This window comes from Lycorma delicatula, chromosome 4, assembly GCF_047948215.1.
Source record: "Lycorma delicatula isolate Av1 chromosome 4, ASM4794821v1, whole genome shotgun sequence".
NCBI classification, from domain to species: Eukaryota; Metazoa; Arthropoda; class Insecta; order Hemiptera; family Fulgoridae; genus Lycorma; species Lycorma delicatula.
Genome location: NC_134458.1, coordinates 76,723,454 through 76,740,554, shown reverse-complemented (window position 1 = coordinate 76,740,554; position 17,101 = coordinate 76,723,454). Strand labels below are relative to the sequence as shown.

Genomic DNA, 17,101 nt, shown 5'->3' with positions numbered 1-17,101 from the left:
AATGCATGAATTTAGCGTAGGGGTAGCGCATGGGGGTGGGTAATATCAAATTCCGACACCATAGTGCTGTATTGTCATCAAAGTTACATACGTGTACCAAATTTCATTGATTTTCATACAATAGATCAACAGATATAGCAGTTGCAAGATTTGATTATTCCTAAAGCGAGTTAAATAAAAGCTTTTAAAAGCAGGTATAGTATAATTGATACAATAGAACACTATCTTGTGTTTATATTTAAAAAATGAACACACTAGCTAACTGGAGAAATGTTGTGATACTTGGTACGGATTTGGATACAAAATTTGGGGAAAAACAAGTCATAGAAAAGGATCAAAAACTCAATGTAGGTTTTCCTTTATTTAGAAGGTGTTATTGATAAAAATATTGCTCTTTTAATGTTACAATAAAAAAGGGGATGGATACCAATTTATTTGTACAATTTTACAAACATTTGATATTTTAATACTAATGCGTTTAAATTATACGATTACATTTTTTTACAATATTCTTAGAACTGGGTATTGCATGTGGTATTTTTTAACAAATAATCATATTTTTCAGATTATATTTTTTATGCTCATCACATACATTGTTGATTAAAAACAAAATTATTTATAACTGGCTTGTGTTTATTTTCGTCTTGGTCTTATTTGGGTCTAAAGATAGAAAACCAGTTTTATAAATTGACGAGCTTGAAATTAATATCTATATTTTTTTAAGGGAAATTACTATTCAATTGCTTATGTTACGTAATTTAAGGTTGATGACACATTATCAGTATCAGATAAACTGATACTGTATCTCTTGTTATTAATTCAGGTAATCTATACCCTATGATTTTATTAAAATGGAATGTATGTATTGATCAATCCATCAAAGTTGGGTATTACATTAATAGATTGTTAGTTTTATTTATATTTTATAATACTGCATCAATATTTACTTTTAAAAATTACACTACTATACTAAAATATCTATTATTTTACTAAATTATCTATTAATTTTATTATATATTAATTCTTTCACTGAATATTGCCCATTCTTAGAGTTATTGAAATACTTAAACTAAATACCCTTTTTTTAATGAGAAAACCATCATTAATTATAGATCTTTAAAAATTATCTACAGGTTTCATATTATTTTTCTTGCCAGTTACCTAATAGCTTATTTTAGGTTACAACTTTCAAAATTTTGTTTAAACGATCCCAAAATGAAATTGAATGCCATATATATATTTTTCATTCATTTATTTTGTTCATGTTTTTTTATACCATAAAAATTCACTGTACAAACCAATCAGTAAAAATATTTAAAATGTTAATTTGTGTCTGATTCTTGCAGATTCCTTCTTGACATGAAAGCTCTCTTTGATTTTCAAATTTGCATTTAATATGTCTTGCTTTATCTGCCCTCTGCAGTTTTATTACCTAAATAACAAGATTTCACCCTTCTGCTGTGGTAGATTCCATTATATTCTATATCTTCCATTTTTCTGGTGTTTTTTGGTGTCATGATGAAATGACAGCAAAATGATGAAATGACTTTCGGCTTTTATGATTTACTTTCAGATTTCCTATCTTGTTACTTTTGGTCCAATGCACTTTACTTTTGTTGCTTAGTCTTTGTTTAGCAAGCTGATGATACAGATTTGATGTGGTTCAAACCAGATGATAATTTATAATGTTTATACATTTCTGTCAGCAATGATTTAATCATTTTCAGTGTTTCATTTTTAATTTCATTCAAAAAAGCCATAACCATAAAATATTTATTTTTCCTTCTTAGTTTTTACCTCTCGCATAACATTTGTATCACAAAGTGCTTGTGCCGTGGCATTAAACTTCGATCCAAAAATTGCTTGAACTAGTAACTTATTTCAACTTTGAACTAGCTGATTAAAGTGAAGGCTGCTTCCCTACAATTTAATGAACAGCATGATGAGAAATGTGATAACACTTTAAAATGGATAATGTCAAATGATTCAAAATAACTTAAATTTTCTTGTTACAAAATTTGTGAAACTATATTCATGAAATTGTATGCATTCTTTTTGCATATTATTTAATGGGGTAAGCCGCTTTATTTCACAGTGCTTAAAAAATTAAGAAACAAATAAAATAAATTTAGTAATTGTACTGGATGTTCAAAAGTTCATATTTTGTTGAACTTGTAAGAAAGAGTGACAGAAACTCTGTAATACTTATTGTTATTTTTGCTATAAAAATTTTGACCTTAGATTAAGTTTTTGAATAAAAACAAAACTGAAGTAAATGAATGCATATTGGAAGAAGTTATCCCAGTAGAAACAACATGACTACTATCACTGGGGCATACCTGGTAATTTAAAAAGTATTTCACTAATTTTTTAAAAGCATATAAAAATTTATTGAAATAACTTACAGATTTGAATGAGGTCTAATTTTACAGAAAAACATTTTAAGTTTGTCACCCAACATTCACTTTGGTTTGATGTGGCTTCCATTTGTAACCCAACATACATCCCACCTGAAAACGATTTCATTCCAGACTGTAGCCAGCAAGTTGGGCATTACCTCATCAGCTGTGGTGTTAATTTTAAGTTTTAGCTCAACAAGATCAGCAGGCAAAGGTGGTACATTAACCCGATCTTTAATGAAACCTCCACAAAAAAAAAATTAGTGAGCTCAAATCTGGAGAGCAAGGTGGCCATGCAATTGGATCTTCACAACCAATCCACCGACCTGGGAATCAAGTATCAAGAAAATCTTGGACTTCTAGTTGGTAGTGAGGTGATATCCCGTTTTGCTGATAGCAATAGCATCCATCTTGGTCTTCATTGTCTAACTGAGGAATTAGAAAATCTTGAAGCATGTCCAGATAAAAAATACCATTTGGGGTTGTCTTCTGGTAGAAGAATGGGTCCGTACAGTCTTTGTTTGGTTAGGGCACAAAAACCATTGCCTTTAGTACTAACTATCATGAATGTGCTGTAAAGTTTCATGAGGGTTTTCGCTGCCCCATATTCAGCAGTTATGGGTGTTCATCTTACTACTGATGTGAAATGTTGCCTCATCACTAAAAAATACATTGTCTAAAAATGTATTGTGTCTGCAGTCCTATCCATTGTTTTCACACAAAACTGCAGCCGAGCAACTTTATCATTATCTGTAATGTGTTGACAAACAGTTGCTTGTTGAATGCGAGTCTTACGTAATGCACATCGAGTTGATTTCTTCAGACTACATGCAAAGCTGAGTTGTTTCACAGCAGCTTCAGGGATGACTGGCATCCTAGTGATTTTGTATGTTTAACAGAACAACCTATCTCAATGAAAGTTTGGTGCCAAGAGTAAACTATATGCCTACTAGGAGGCTCCCTACTGTACTCTACGAAAATTATGTTGAGCTGCAGTTGCTGACTGAATTGTAAAATCAAAACACAGCGAGCACATTCCAGACTAGTAGATGTATTCATTTTTAACAATACTGGTTACTGTGCTGGTGATCAAATTCAGTACTAATGAATTGCGAGTCAAAATTTGATGTGTTTTGCTATGAAATGAGACCTCAACCGAATCTTTAAGTTATCTCAATAAATTTTTATATGCTTTTAAAGTTGTGAATTCCTTTTTGAATCACCCGTTATTCTGAAGATGCAGAACATTCTTCATATTGTCAAATTTCATCATCCCCAGAAAATGCTGAGTGTATAAACAATATTTGGTGAAGGACAGACAAATCAATATGCACCATACAGCTAATACTTTGTTCAAATCAGTTGCTAGTATGAAGTCCATCTAGTAATTTGTTGATATAAACGCAGTCTGTGCTGATGGTTCCCAAGAATGCTGAGGGACTATCAAAAAGTACTCTGGAGGCAGTTGAATTTATCTCCTTTAGGAAGTCTTTGTGAGGAATCGGAAAACTTGCCAAAAATTGTTATTATGAATTATACCTAGTGTTTTCTCTTTGATCTTGATAAAAAAGATAAACCTTTATGGTAAATCTGATTCTCCATTTCCAGAAAAGTGATGGCAGTAGAGGTTTGACCAGATGTTGTTACTAAACTTAGGTTTATGGAAAAGCCCTTACTTTAAGTACATACTACTGAGATCTGGTCCCAAATACTTTTATTTTGTTCCCAGTAAGAAGAGTATTTTTGTCGGGTGAGATTTGATCTGGTTTGGGTGTGATGAGGCGTTAATGAGAGAATGGACAACACAACAAAAAATGATTCCAGTTGTATCAAGGTAATGGAGCAATGAATTAGGATTGAGCCTATGTTAAAAAATAATGCCACTGCTGTACAAAAACAAAAGTACCAGAAAGTCTCTTCAATATGGATTAGATTTTGAAGAACATTGTCATATAAACTAAATGCATTAATTAGTCCCTACTAAGTTATTTTCCTGCAGCAGAAGCAAACATAATTAGCAACTGGTTCAACAGCCAGGTAAAACTGAAAACAATAGAATTAATGTACCTACACTATGTACTAATTATTAATGAAAATGCCATGTTTGTGAGCAGAGAGACAGTAATGATATAATGTAACACATTTGATGTAGGTTTTATTACAGTAACAAATGTTCAATTTAGACCATATGAATTGCTATACACTCTTTACTTCTGTAAGCTGATAAAAAAAAATTGAACAAATAAAATTGATAAAAAAATACTGCACAAAAATAAAAATCCTTGATGACAGAATGATATAATGGAGTATTTAGTCTTTGCTTTCTTTCAAATTAGAATTGATATTTTTAGACTCTGTTAAGAATAATCTAAAAATATTATCCAACTAGCTTTTGCAAACTTGAAAAAGCTATCAATCAAAGTGTACAACATCATCTTTCAGCACTGTAAAATGTTTATAATATTATTATACCCTACAGAAAACGCAGTGTAAATAATAACACTGTTTTAATAAAGAAAAGGATATGACTACCTGCCCCAGTCTTGTACAGCTGAAACACATGAATGGTACTTGAAGTTCAAGAGGCCCATCAAAGTCGCTCTCTCTGAAAGTAATGATATTAACTATACAGCCCACAGTGGTATGCTGATGTGTGAATATATTTTTGAAGAAATAAAGGAAACCACTTCACCCCTTACTTTTTTTACTGAGTTCCATGGTAATTATTTTTGAGGATGTTTATGTCAACTCATGAATGACAAACTTTAAGTCATTTAGAACCAAATAGTGATGACATAATATATGGAATTTAGATTTATTATAAATACAAGACTTTTCTTTAAAAGGATGGCATGGTTTTGGGATGTGAGCACATCTGTAAATAAGTATATCATTTTGAATAGTCACGGACCTTTGATGACAAAAAGTGTAACGTAACTGAACAGGTAGTGCAGAAAGGACACACATAATGTAAGAAGACATCAAATTTCCATTCATGTGCTTGTAACAAAGAAATTAACAATGATTGAGGTAATCTTGCTACATGTCTATAACTGTTAGTAGTTGACTAACCCCTACTTTTCATATGTAATTAAAATTATAAACAAACCTAATCCCTTCCTTGTTTAGAGGAACATGTACATACAGATGAATAATTACTTGTGATATATGATTTCTAGCGTTTGAAACAGGCTGAATTAATATTGGTGCTGAATTAATTTTATTGTAAGATGATGAGTAGATTATAACGTCTAGGAATGCCACACTGAATTCTAGAGGCAGTATGGACGCGCTACCGATCACGAAAATGTGGTGACACCACGTTAATTCAGCTAAACAGTAGTAATTTGATTTGAGGGTTATTTACTGGACGTTGATCGAGTAACAGGCGCAATGAATAAATGCGCGCGCAACTATACTGTAGTGGGGATGGTTTTGGAACCAAGGGACTAAAGTCCGATAATGCCGTTAGATTTCTTCTTTAGTTCGTAACAGTTCAGTTGTGGTTTAATATCTACTTTATTTGAATCGTTCAAAATGAAAAAACCAGTGGATGAAGCAGAAATTTCACTTCTTCAGGATATAGCTAATAGGCTGCGAATAGATTCCATTAAGGCTACCGAAGCTTCGAAATCCGGGTAAAAATATTTATTTATTTGTAACTTTAACATTAATTTTCTTTCTGTAGTATATAATTATTCATAATTAATGACAAAGAAATTTTAGTTAAAAAAAATACATCTTAAATTACGGTAACTAAGCGAACCGTTTATGATACACTATAAATAAGTACAACTGTTATCATAAATTGGAGGAGGCTAAGCATGAAAAACTGGCTTTTTTCCTTTATTAATAAGAAAATAAAGGGGATTAAATACATATCGACGGAAAGAAAAATAACAATTCTAATTTCACTAACTTCCATATAAATTCAATTTTACACAGTACTAAAATAATATTATCAAACCATTTGTCATTATTATCATATATTTTCGTTATATAATAATAAATATTTTATAATCTATCTATTAAAATGTATTTTTAGCAAAATAAAATAGTTTTTCTGCAATTACTCAGTAACTAATTTAGTTACAGACTTCGTTGGGATCTAAAACACTCATTACATCAGGCCACTGATAACCAGTATGTGTCGACTACGCTCATTCAATTACGTAGGAGTTTTAAGGGTTTCTCATACTCAAAGCCTTATCTTAATAGCATTGAAATCGAAATATCTCGGATACTAATTAAGATACAGAATTCGTTTTGGTCTTAGAACATTCACCACGTCAAGCTCGAACAAATGAGCTCACATCGCCTTCGATCACTCAATCCCAAAGAACGTTTTGAGGGAACATATACATTTCCTCACTCTAAATTTTTTCAAACTGCTGTTGTAGAGCAGCACGGGTCCCCTAGTTATAATTATTATAAGGAAGTTAAAAACATAATTCAATGATTTTTATGTTTGTTGCGATTTAGTTAAAACTATACTTTATTAACGTAAAATAACCTTTTTCTGTTATACTTTGTATATATCTTATTGCACAAAGTTTTAACAGTATATTCCTGGTGTTTATATTTGCAATGTTAATGAGCCATAAAACAATCTAATTGTGCTCAAGTAAACCAAACCAAATTATTATCTAAATAAATAAATTCGTTGATCAGCATGACGAAATGCGGTTAAAATCAATTTAAAAAAACCTTTTCCTACCTAAATACATGGATATGTGCTTCCCATAAATCATTGAAATTTAAGTTTACCTGCAATATCGCTGACGAGGAGCTATACAGAAGCTCTGAAAGTATCTTCTGCATATTTCTACATCTTAGTATACTGCTACACACATATTTAGAAACTAATCTGTGTTATTTTTTTAATGAATGTAAGATGCAATTGATTTATTTGATATAGTAAAATGAGACTATGTGCTATACATACTACTGTTATATATACTTATACAAGATATTGTATTATATCTACTTATGTCATATATTAAAAATAATATAAAATTTAATAATAAATACATAGAACCGCAACGTGTTTAGGCCGAAAAAAATCTCTTTTTATTGTAGTAAAGAGAGAGAAACGTTTACATTCTGTCACACTTATATCATCAACATAAGTTTTTGTGTTTTTCCTCTTTAAACAGATTAAAAATAAAGATTTAATTACCGACAGTCATTTAAGTGAGAAATTTTAGATTTCAGCGGTGAAGGTTTAGTCGATACATATTTGAAAATTATATCTCTTGATCAGAAACATGGTTTTGTCAGGATGGATTTAGGTGTTCAATCTTTTCCTCTATAATGTTTTTACAGTATTACAATTTTATTCATATATTTTCCATGCAATGAAAAAGTAAATATTATACAAGTGATTTATTGGACGCGATAGCAGGTCAAATGAGGGGCCAGGTAAATAATATGGATTATACTTTTAACTAATCTTACTGCTGCTCTTAACTTGTAGAGAATATTTTATACTGTTCGGTACTGTTTTTAAAGAGACATTTGCAGCCACGGATTGAGGAGCTATCGATTTTTTGTTTTTGGCTTATCTCAGTATTTTGTAATCCATTTTTTCAATTTTATCTGGCATAAAAAAGCTTCAGTTTTAAAACGGTGATCATTTTTTAAAAATAAAATATTTTCACGGTGTTTTCTATGATACTTAGTTACATACTGCATTGTGAGTATTAAGACTGGCACGGGGATATCCCCCTCAAGAAAAGATTTATTAAACGTTTGAGTTTTCAGTGAAGAAAAAAACGGATTTTTTAAAGTATGAATCTTATCTTCCTTTAATATAATTGTATCATTAATTTATTTTATCATTAGAAAAATACATTTTCATTAATTTACTGAGGAATTTTAAAAGTTATTCCAGTTGTATCCATGCAGTTTTTCAGCGTATTTTTTTCACTAAAATTGCTCATAATCGAGCGTTTTACCACTGAACGTTAACAATGTTAAAAAATGGTCAGGAAAGCTGAGTCTATCCTTTCTGAAAATCATGGATCTTCTCTGTACTTTAGACACGTATAAATAAAAAAATATACACTTATTTATTGGTTCCTTGACAACGTACAAACGATTCTATAAAATTCAACACAACTTTGAGGGATTTCTTTTTGAATCTTGTACAGAAGTACTACATGATCACTGTAAAATCATAATTCTTGTGAATGAATGAATCTATAAGAACATGAAGGCCGTAATTAAAAATTGATTAATATTGTGTTTTTAGTACATGAATGACTGATAGCCATTACTCTTTGACAGATTAAGTAAAAGTTAAAAGATTTGTGTTTATGACTATCTGCAGTAAAAATTAGAAAGAATAATTAATTTTTGGGACAAACTAAACCAAATTTGAAATGTTATAAAAGTCTCGATTAAAACTTTTTCACCTATGAATCATTTAGCCTTCATCAACGACTGATACTGCAATTGCTTTGAGGTTTCAGCTGAGGTAATTACCGACGGTTTTCTTATAGGATTTGGTAAAAGTGTGTTGAATTTGACTTATGTGGCCCATTTCAGCGTTACAGGTCAAAAACCTTTAAGATTGATACCCAATTTTAAAATTTACTCAATAATTAGTTAATAATAAAAGTATTAACAAAAAAGTTAAATAATTACTTAAGATTACCTACAAAAGATAAATTTAAAAAAAAACAAACACTCTTGATGGAATAAAAAGCACTAGAGCAATAAACACTAAAGCAAAACACAAAAATTTTCAGAGAATCGCAGATATCTAAATATAAATAATTTTTTTTTTTTTTTTTTTTTTTTTGCGGAGGGAGGTGGAAATGCATTTACGTACGGAGTGTCGACTCCCGCTGATGGTATTATCCAATCACTATCAGCAGCTACCGACTAAAACCACCCCCCTTTCTACCAGGCTCGACCCGGAACCGTTTAACACATTACTTCCGGTCGAGTCCTCCTATACTAGTCTGATTAGGCGCTACCTAATTTTCAGGACTTTCCAGGTCAACCTTTTTGGTCCTGAGAATGTTGCCGACGAATCGGGCTACACTTTCCCAGCTGCTCAGATTACGGAGCATCATCGCAACCACATTTTGGGAGCTCAGTGCTCCGAGATCCGCCTCTAGTGTCCCTCGATCTTCCGCCCACCAAGCACATTTGAAAAAAATGCTCAGCGTCGTTACGTACACTGGGGCAATAGAGGCAGTCGGGGGACGGCGCTTTCCCTACGACATGGAGGTAAGTGCGGAAGTACCCGTGACCCGTTAAAAATTGGGTCATGTAGTACTCCACCTCTCCATGCCGCTGCTCCATCCACGGTCTGATCAGAGGGATAAGCCTTGCGGTCTATAGTCCTCTGGTCTCGTGGTCCCAGGTCTCTTGCCATGCGAGGAACGTCCGAGTGCGTTCCTCTTGGTAATGGTCTCCTGGCCGTCGCCTCCTGTAGGTCACCTGGCGCTCCCTTGCCAAAATAGCAATGGGTATGACGCCGGCGACCACCAGTACTGCAGGCTCGGAGATCGTCCGATACGTGGAAGCGACTTGCAAGGCTGCGGTGCGTTGCATCTGCGCGAGTCGATTCCGGTTTCTTGCAGTTCTTAATGCCTGGGTCCACACTTCCGACCCGTACAACAAGATGGAATGCACTGTGGACATCAGCAATCGCCGTTTGCTGGCCTTCGGTCTCCCGACATTCGCCATGAGCCGGAGTTACCTTAGCCTCACTACCTTGGGGTCGAGATATACTCGCTGTCTTCCTTTCTACAAAAACTCTGGGCGAACCCACGAATGTGACTACTACTACCTGCAGCGAACCACGGACAGCTGGGGACTTTTTTTATTCCCCTGTCACTCTTTGTAACTCTTGGCCGCTACTGGATCGATTGGGTGCAATACATTAAACGTACGGCATGAAACTACAGATTACGGCTCCCGCTCAGAAAAGAGCGCAAGCAGGACTAGGGAAAATCCCTTGCTTGTAACAGGGTCTTACGACCAGGAGTCGTTGCCACCTTTCAGCCGCGATGAGGCGGGTACACGTCGTATAAAGCCACTCCTGTCACCTCCGAAGAAATCGCAACTGACAAGTCTATACCGTAAAAGCGCTAATTGTGTTCGCAGTTTGAAAATCAGTACAAGCCTGATACCACTGGAAGGTCGACACTCGACCAGCAGCCAAAAATCACTGAAATTAGACAAAAGCCACAGCACTCTGGGAGACCAGAGTGCTGACCTATACCGCCACGTGGCGGATAAGTAGGTCAGCTTGCCTAGAGAGTAGCACGTCACAAGAAATGCACGAGACAGCATTTCCGTGGGAAAGCTGGTGCCGCCTAACCTATATTCGCCACGAGGTGATTTAATAGGTTAGACTGCTAGAAGAAAAGAAAAGAGTAAATAAATAAAAGAGGAAATGAAATCACGAAAGATCACGAATAAGATGAAGAAAAACAGAAAGAGTGTAAATGTGAATAAAGTAAACGGAAAATTAAAAACTAATACTACCTGGCCCGTAGGACTGCACACGAAAAACACTCAAAACAAATAAACACAAAATACTACATACAAACAACCAGCACACACCAAACACAATCAATTCACTGAGAATCGAAACAAAACCACTTTTTTTCTAACAAAACTCCAACAGCACAACGAGTAGCACTTCTGCTCTCTAGCACTTTCTAACCTCCAAAAATAATAATAAAGATGGTGATGGTGGTCAAAGTTTACGCTATTCAGACTGACGGTCTTACCGTTGCACATAACTTAATTCTTCTAGCTCGGTTCTATGTCCTCAGCAAGACTGGGCTACCGAATAAGAAACTAAATATGAGAAAATAGATAGTGAATTTAATTTCTGGCGTAATTTAAATTTTGGGTCCTTACAAAAAGACAAACAACTGATGAGATGCAATCAAAAAATTTATAGATTAGCCACAGGGTACTCCAGTAACGAGCAGTAGCCTTTGTGTCTCAGTATGACTATCAGCCTCATTCTGTATAAATTGGAATTCTGTATTACCTGCCCCTTTGTGACTGCGTGCAAATGCACATAGGCGATTTCACTGCTAACCGTAAGGTAGAGTAGAGAGGTAACAGAATATTATCCATTAACCTCAGAAAATCCATGACAGAAATCTTTTAAACAATTCAATAGCCTTATGGCAATGATGGAGGAAAGTGTTTTAGTGACTACTAAAACTGCTCATTTTTAGATGAGCAGACTGGAGGCCATAGAGAAGTGAAGCAGAGCTCCACCAGCACAGCCCTCAAAATTAAAAACAAAATTAGGTTGTCTGTATGTGGTTTCTCACATCAGTGTGTCATTTAGAGTGGTGAAGGACATTTTCACGTTTGTTTTGAACATGCTCAGTATAGCTGCCTGGTCTTTATGCAGGTTCCTCAGTAATGAATCGAAGAAGAAATCTCCCAGGATCTCTGTCATCAAGCTCCAGATAAACTAAACCTCACGTCAAGAGTTGTCATCAGCGACAATAGTTATTTCTATGATTGCAATCCAAACACTTTGGATGCCAATGGTTCTTCCATTGCAGTCTTTGCAATGGAAGAACCTGCATTTTTCAAGACCAAAGAAGGTGAGATAGGTTGGGAATATATTCTTGTTCTGTTCTTACCTAGAGCATGCTCAATATTTTCTTCAACATCTGGAGTTTTGCATCATCAATTTGTTCCTGACAGTCAGACTGTTAATGCCAAGTTCTATACCTCTGCATTTTTTACCACACTTTGGTGTGGTAAACAATATAAAGTATTCAAACATAAGTAACACTAGTATTTTAAATTGCAAGACAAAGTTAAAATCAATTATAATTTTTTACATCATATCTTTTCTGAATTAAAAAGTGGGTAGCAATTACTTCTGGTAGAATCATGCTATAATAACAACAGCACTAGTTACTGATTAGGCTATTTGAATGCAGCTGAGTGCCCTTATGCAAGTTAAAAGGATGTGCTATTTTAATTTTGTGTAATACTAGTATTTACTTTTATTTCTCAATTATGACATAAGTGGAGAGGAATTCATTGGTGTTGTTAATTTTTTAATTCATTATTCAAAGAGTGAAATTTGGCTCAAATTGGTGATAACTTGTAACATAATGCCCAATTTCACTGTCAACGAGGTTTTAGTGTATTTTTATCATAAAAGATAGAAAACTAAAGGTGTCGGGTATATGCTTCAACAATGAAGCATCCATGTATGCGTATGGTTGGATGTGTGATCTGTTACACTGTTACTATTCTATGTGGTTGCACTCTCAGTTTAGAGGATTGCTTAAACTATTTATATTGGAAAGGGGGTTTAATGTAATGCTTTTTTTTTAGAACGAATCAGTTCAATGTTCTCATTACATATTCTAAAAGATACACAAACTATGAGAGATTACACAATCTTTATTTGAAATACACGACAGTAAATTAAACTTATTATAGCTGATTCAATGTTTTACTTTGTTTAGGCATCCTACATCATGTGCATCAGCAGCAGAAATTATGTCTACTCTTTTTTTCCACACTATGCGTTACAAATTATCTGCTCCAAGAGACCCATCAAATGACAGATTTATTCTTTCTAAAGGACATGCAGCTCCAATACTCTATGCTGGTATGTATTTTTTTAAAATTGCAAGTTATATAAGACTGTGATATGCTAAAATGTCTAAAAATAAACTAGTGACATGATGTTTAATTAATATTATGTAATTTTTAGACTTGAATTACAAAAACAATGACAGTGTGCAATCTAGTATAGATTAGAATAGAATCAGTCTAGAGCAGAATGTGCAGTCTAAAACTATGCATCAGTAAATTATATTTATTTTAAATATTAGAGTTACTTATATTTTTTTATCAGTAGATTTATTTTCAGTTATACTTTTTCAAATAGGCAGAAATATTTTCTGAATAGGTAGGTGTTTTTTTCTGTTAGTTTTCATATAAAATAAATGTAATCAGCTGTACATGTTTTATGATATATTACAATGATAAATAAATTCCAAGAAATATGCCCTTAAAATTTTACAATTGACTGCATTTTATCAGAATAAATAATAAAATGTCAATACAGATAATAATTTTTAGTATTATTAGATAATAACTTAATAAAATGCCCGCTTAAAAATACTGTAGTCTAATGGTGCTTAATTTAAATTTCTATGTACACAAAAACAAGTACATAATTAGTTTTTACTAATTACCTTCTCTTTTGCCCTTCCAGCGTGTTTTTGGACAGTTTGGCAATCAAAGAGTCCTTCCTTCTCGCCATATTCTGATCACTACTGAAAAAACAACTAAATCACTTTCATATTCCATCCACGACTAAACTAGAAAAGGGAATGAACAACGAATGTTCTATACATACACAAATTAAAAAAAAAACTACCTTCCACCAGCATGCCAGAATCAGCAGTGCAGGAGCGACAGTGCTCTCTCCCCCTCGCAGCCTCATGTGCATCTTCCTATGTGCACATGCATACAACAGGCAGACACTACGCTGCTGGAACTGTTAACCGCACAGTTCCATACAAAGATTTCTGTATCTTTTTCATAAACTGGGGGATGGCTACTGACATAAGCTTAAGGATTATATATTGTACAAATATAGACAGAATTAAAAAAAAGGACTCATTGTATTAAATGTTGCCAATAATATCAAGTGGAAATAGGGAGTGCTCTAGTTATACAGTACCTATACACAAGCTGCCACTGACAACACTGCTTATTTTTACGTCATTGCCAAACATAAAGGTCTGCATAGGTGGTCAGTTGATTGGAACTTTTTATCTCATGGACTCAATTATTTCAGTTCTGTGTTTATGAATTCACTTTTTTTTAATTTAAGTTTTGTAAATGCCCTAATTTACTTTGTATTTATACATTTTTCGAATCATTTAAACAATTTGAAAGATCGGAAATCCAGTGCTTGCCATCTTTCTATTTAACAACTTTTTCTTGAACTTACTAGTCAAAGAGTTTATTAAAAGTTTCGAATAGAAGATATTTTATCTGTTTAAAAAGTCAGAAAAGTAATATTTTTCTCATTCAGTATTGAATATGGACAAACTCCCTTGACTGTCCATCACAGTTTGATAATATTTTTATTTTATCTTTTAAATTACATTTTAAGTAAAAACCCATTGCATTCAATAAAATACTTATATGATGATCTAAATCTAGAATTTAGAGTTTTTTGTAGTTTTTTACAGGACGATTTTGACTGTTTTTCTGATTTTGTTTTACTCTAGTACATTATAATAACATAAACCTGTTTTGAATTTAAAAACTTCTATAAAGTATAGCAAGAGTTATTTAAGTAGAAAAGATATACAGTTCAGCCAACTGTCCAGCTTCTAGAATAGATAAATCCAAGTTGTTATTTTTTTAGGAACATGTATTTTAAAATATTTGGTTTGTACTTAATTGTTATGGTAAAGTGTGTCCAACACAGAAGTGTACTAATAAAAAAATTTTTCTATGTAGTATGTCACTCATTGAATAAAAACATAATGAATGTATATTATTGCCAACAAAGATGACTAACAGAATTTTTTTACATTTTTCAGCTTGGGCTGAAGTGGGACTTTTTCCTGTCAGTGATTTACTTAACTTAAGGAAGATTGATAGTGATCTTGAAGGTCATCCTACACCTCGACTAAATTTTATTGATGTAGGTACAGGATCACTTGGTCAAGGACTGTCTGTTGCTTGTGGTATGGCGTATGTTGGAAAATACTATGACAAAGCTTCTTACAGGTTAGATAACTTGATGTACTATTTACAAAAGACAAAGTGATTTAAAAAAAGGAAAACGTTTTTTAATTATTTTTAAAATAGATTAGTTAACTTATAAACTGTGTTGCTCTTTTTTTTAATCAAAATTAGTACAATAACTAATGATACTAATTTTTTTTGCAGAGTGTATTGTTTGATTGGTGATGGAGAAAGTGCAGAAGGTTCTGTTTGGGAAGCATTACACTTTGCAAGTTATTACAAGTTGGATAATTTGGTTGCTATCTTTGACATCAATCGCCTTGGCCAAAGTGAGCCAACTTCTTTAAAACATGATATGGACACCTATCGTAAGCGGGTCGATGCATTTGGTTCCAATGCTATTGTGGTGGATGGACATAACATTGAAGAACTGTGTAAGGTCAGATAACGAAATTAAATAGCATATACTATCAGAATATTGCATGCTCATTAGAGTAATGTTTTTCCTCTCTCTCACTCCCTCTCTGTTTGTGTATGTATTGTGAGCTAAAACTACTCTCTCTTTGTGGAGTGGTCAATCAGTGAGGTGAGGAGTAAGCTTAAGAAAAAGGGAGGGTGGCTGTAACTGAACATCAATGTATGTTTGATGAAATGAATGTTATCCTAAAATCACTTACATTGACAATTAACATATACGCAGAATGATATTATATTAATAGATGACGATGATCATTTGCCAAATTTTAAAATTTCACTGATTTGGTTTTAAAATGCATATTAATAGACTGTGTTATTCACCAGCTCTCTCTGTACCTGTTTTATTTCAATTGCTAATTTTAATAACACTATAATAATTTGGTTTATGGTTTGACATCATTCATTTTAACTTACATATGTCATAAAATAGTGGCCTGAAATAGTGATCACCAGTTATTATTTGCTTTATTTTCATCTTAGAATTACTTTGTCTACATTCATTACATGGTTTATTTATAATATATAACATAATTTGAGTAGAATTTATATATATATATGTGTGTGTGTGTGTGTATGTGTGTGTGTGTGTATGTGTGTTATACACACACAGTATGTCTGAAAAGTTCCTGAACTAAATTAAATAAAAATACAGATTTAAAGATAAACGGATTTACTCACATCAGTCCTGTTTATAGAACCCTTCTGTAGTTATATACTCGTTCCATCGCCGGTAGAGCCAGTAAAACGCTCTGGAGAAATCACTCGGTAGGATCGTCTTCAAGTAGTATGTGCAAACCCATTGGATAGCCGGAGTATTGTCGAAAAAGCGGCCTTCATCTTCAACTTGAGTTTCGGGAACAGAATATAGTCTGTTGGAGCCAAGTAAGGTGGATAAGAGAATGATTTGATTTGCGGCGTAATAATGCGTTAAAACTGTTGTCATGTGCCGGGGCATTGTCGTGCAAGAGAGTCCAACTGACTGGATTCCGGTACTAGGACCGGATTCGACGAATACGACGCATCAGGCGTTTCATTACTTCCAAATAGAATTTAGAATTCACGGTTTGACCGGTTGGGAAAAATTTATGATGAATCAGGCCCATTGAGTCGAAGTATGCAATCAACATCGTTTTCACTCTCGATTTTTGCTGCCTGACTTTCGCCGGTCTTTGTGCTCCAGGACTCAACCAACGGATTGACGCTTCATTTGCGGATCATTCATGAAGCACCAGCTTTCATCTCCAGTTACAATTGTTTACAAAAAATTCGGGTTGCTATCGACAGTTTCAACGAAGTCTTGAGCGCAAGAAAGACTCGCCTGTTTTTGTTCTTCAGTCAAGAAGTGTGGAACGAAACGAGAGCACACCTTTCGGCGGTTCATTTTTTCTGGTAGAATTGTACGTACCGCGGCTTTACCGATGTTTAGCTCTTCTGCTATGGCCCGTAGAGTAAGATGAGGTTGTTCGAGCAGGAACGCGGGCACTTTCGCACCGTTT

At 33.7% G+C, this 17,101-nt stretch overlaps 1 protein-coding gene across 1 annotated transcript in view; it reads left to right on the top strand.

The window, feature by feature from the left end:
* Positions 1-5,883: 5,883 nt before the first annotated feature.
* The window catches only part of LOC142322877 (transketolase-like), a 31,353-nt gene continuing 20,135 nt past the window's right edge, over positions 5,884-17,101 (top strand). Inside the window, exons 1-4 of the mRNA XM_075361966.1 lie at positions 5,884-6,037; positions 12,878-13,023; positions 14,981-15,170; positions 15,333-15,567. Of these exons, the coding sequence (XP_075218081.1) occupies positions 5,937-6,037; positions 12,878-13,023; positions 14,981-15,170; positions 15,333-15,567 (672 nt within the window). The 5' untranslated portion in view covers positions 5,884-5,936. The remainder of the gene's footprint in view (positions 6,038-12,877; positions 13,024-14,980; positions 15,171-15,332; positions 15,568-17,101) is intronic.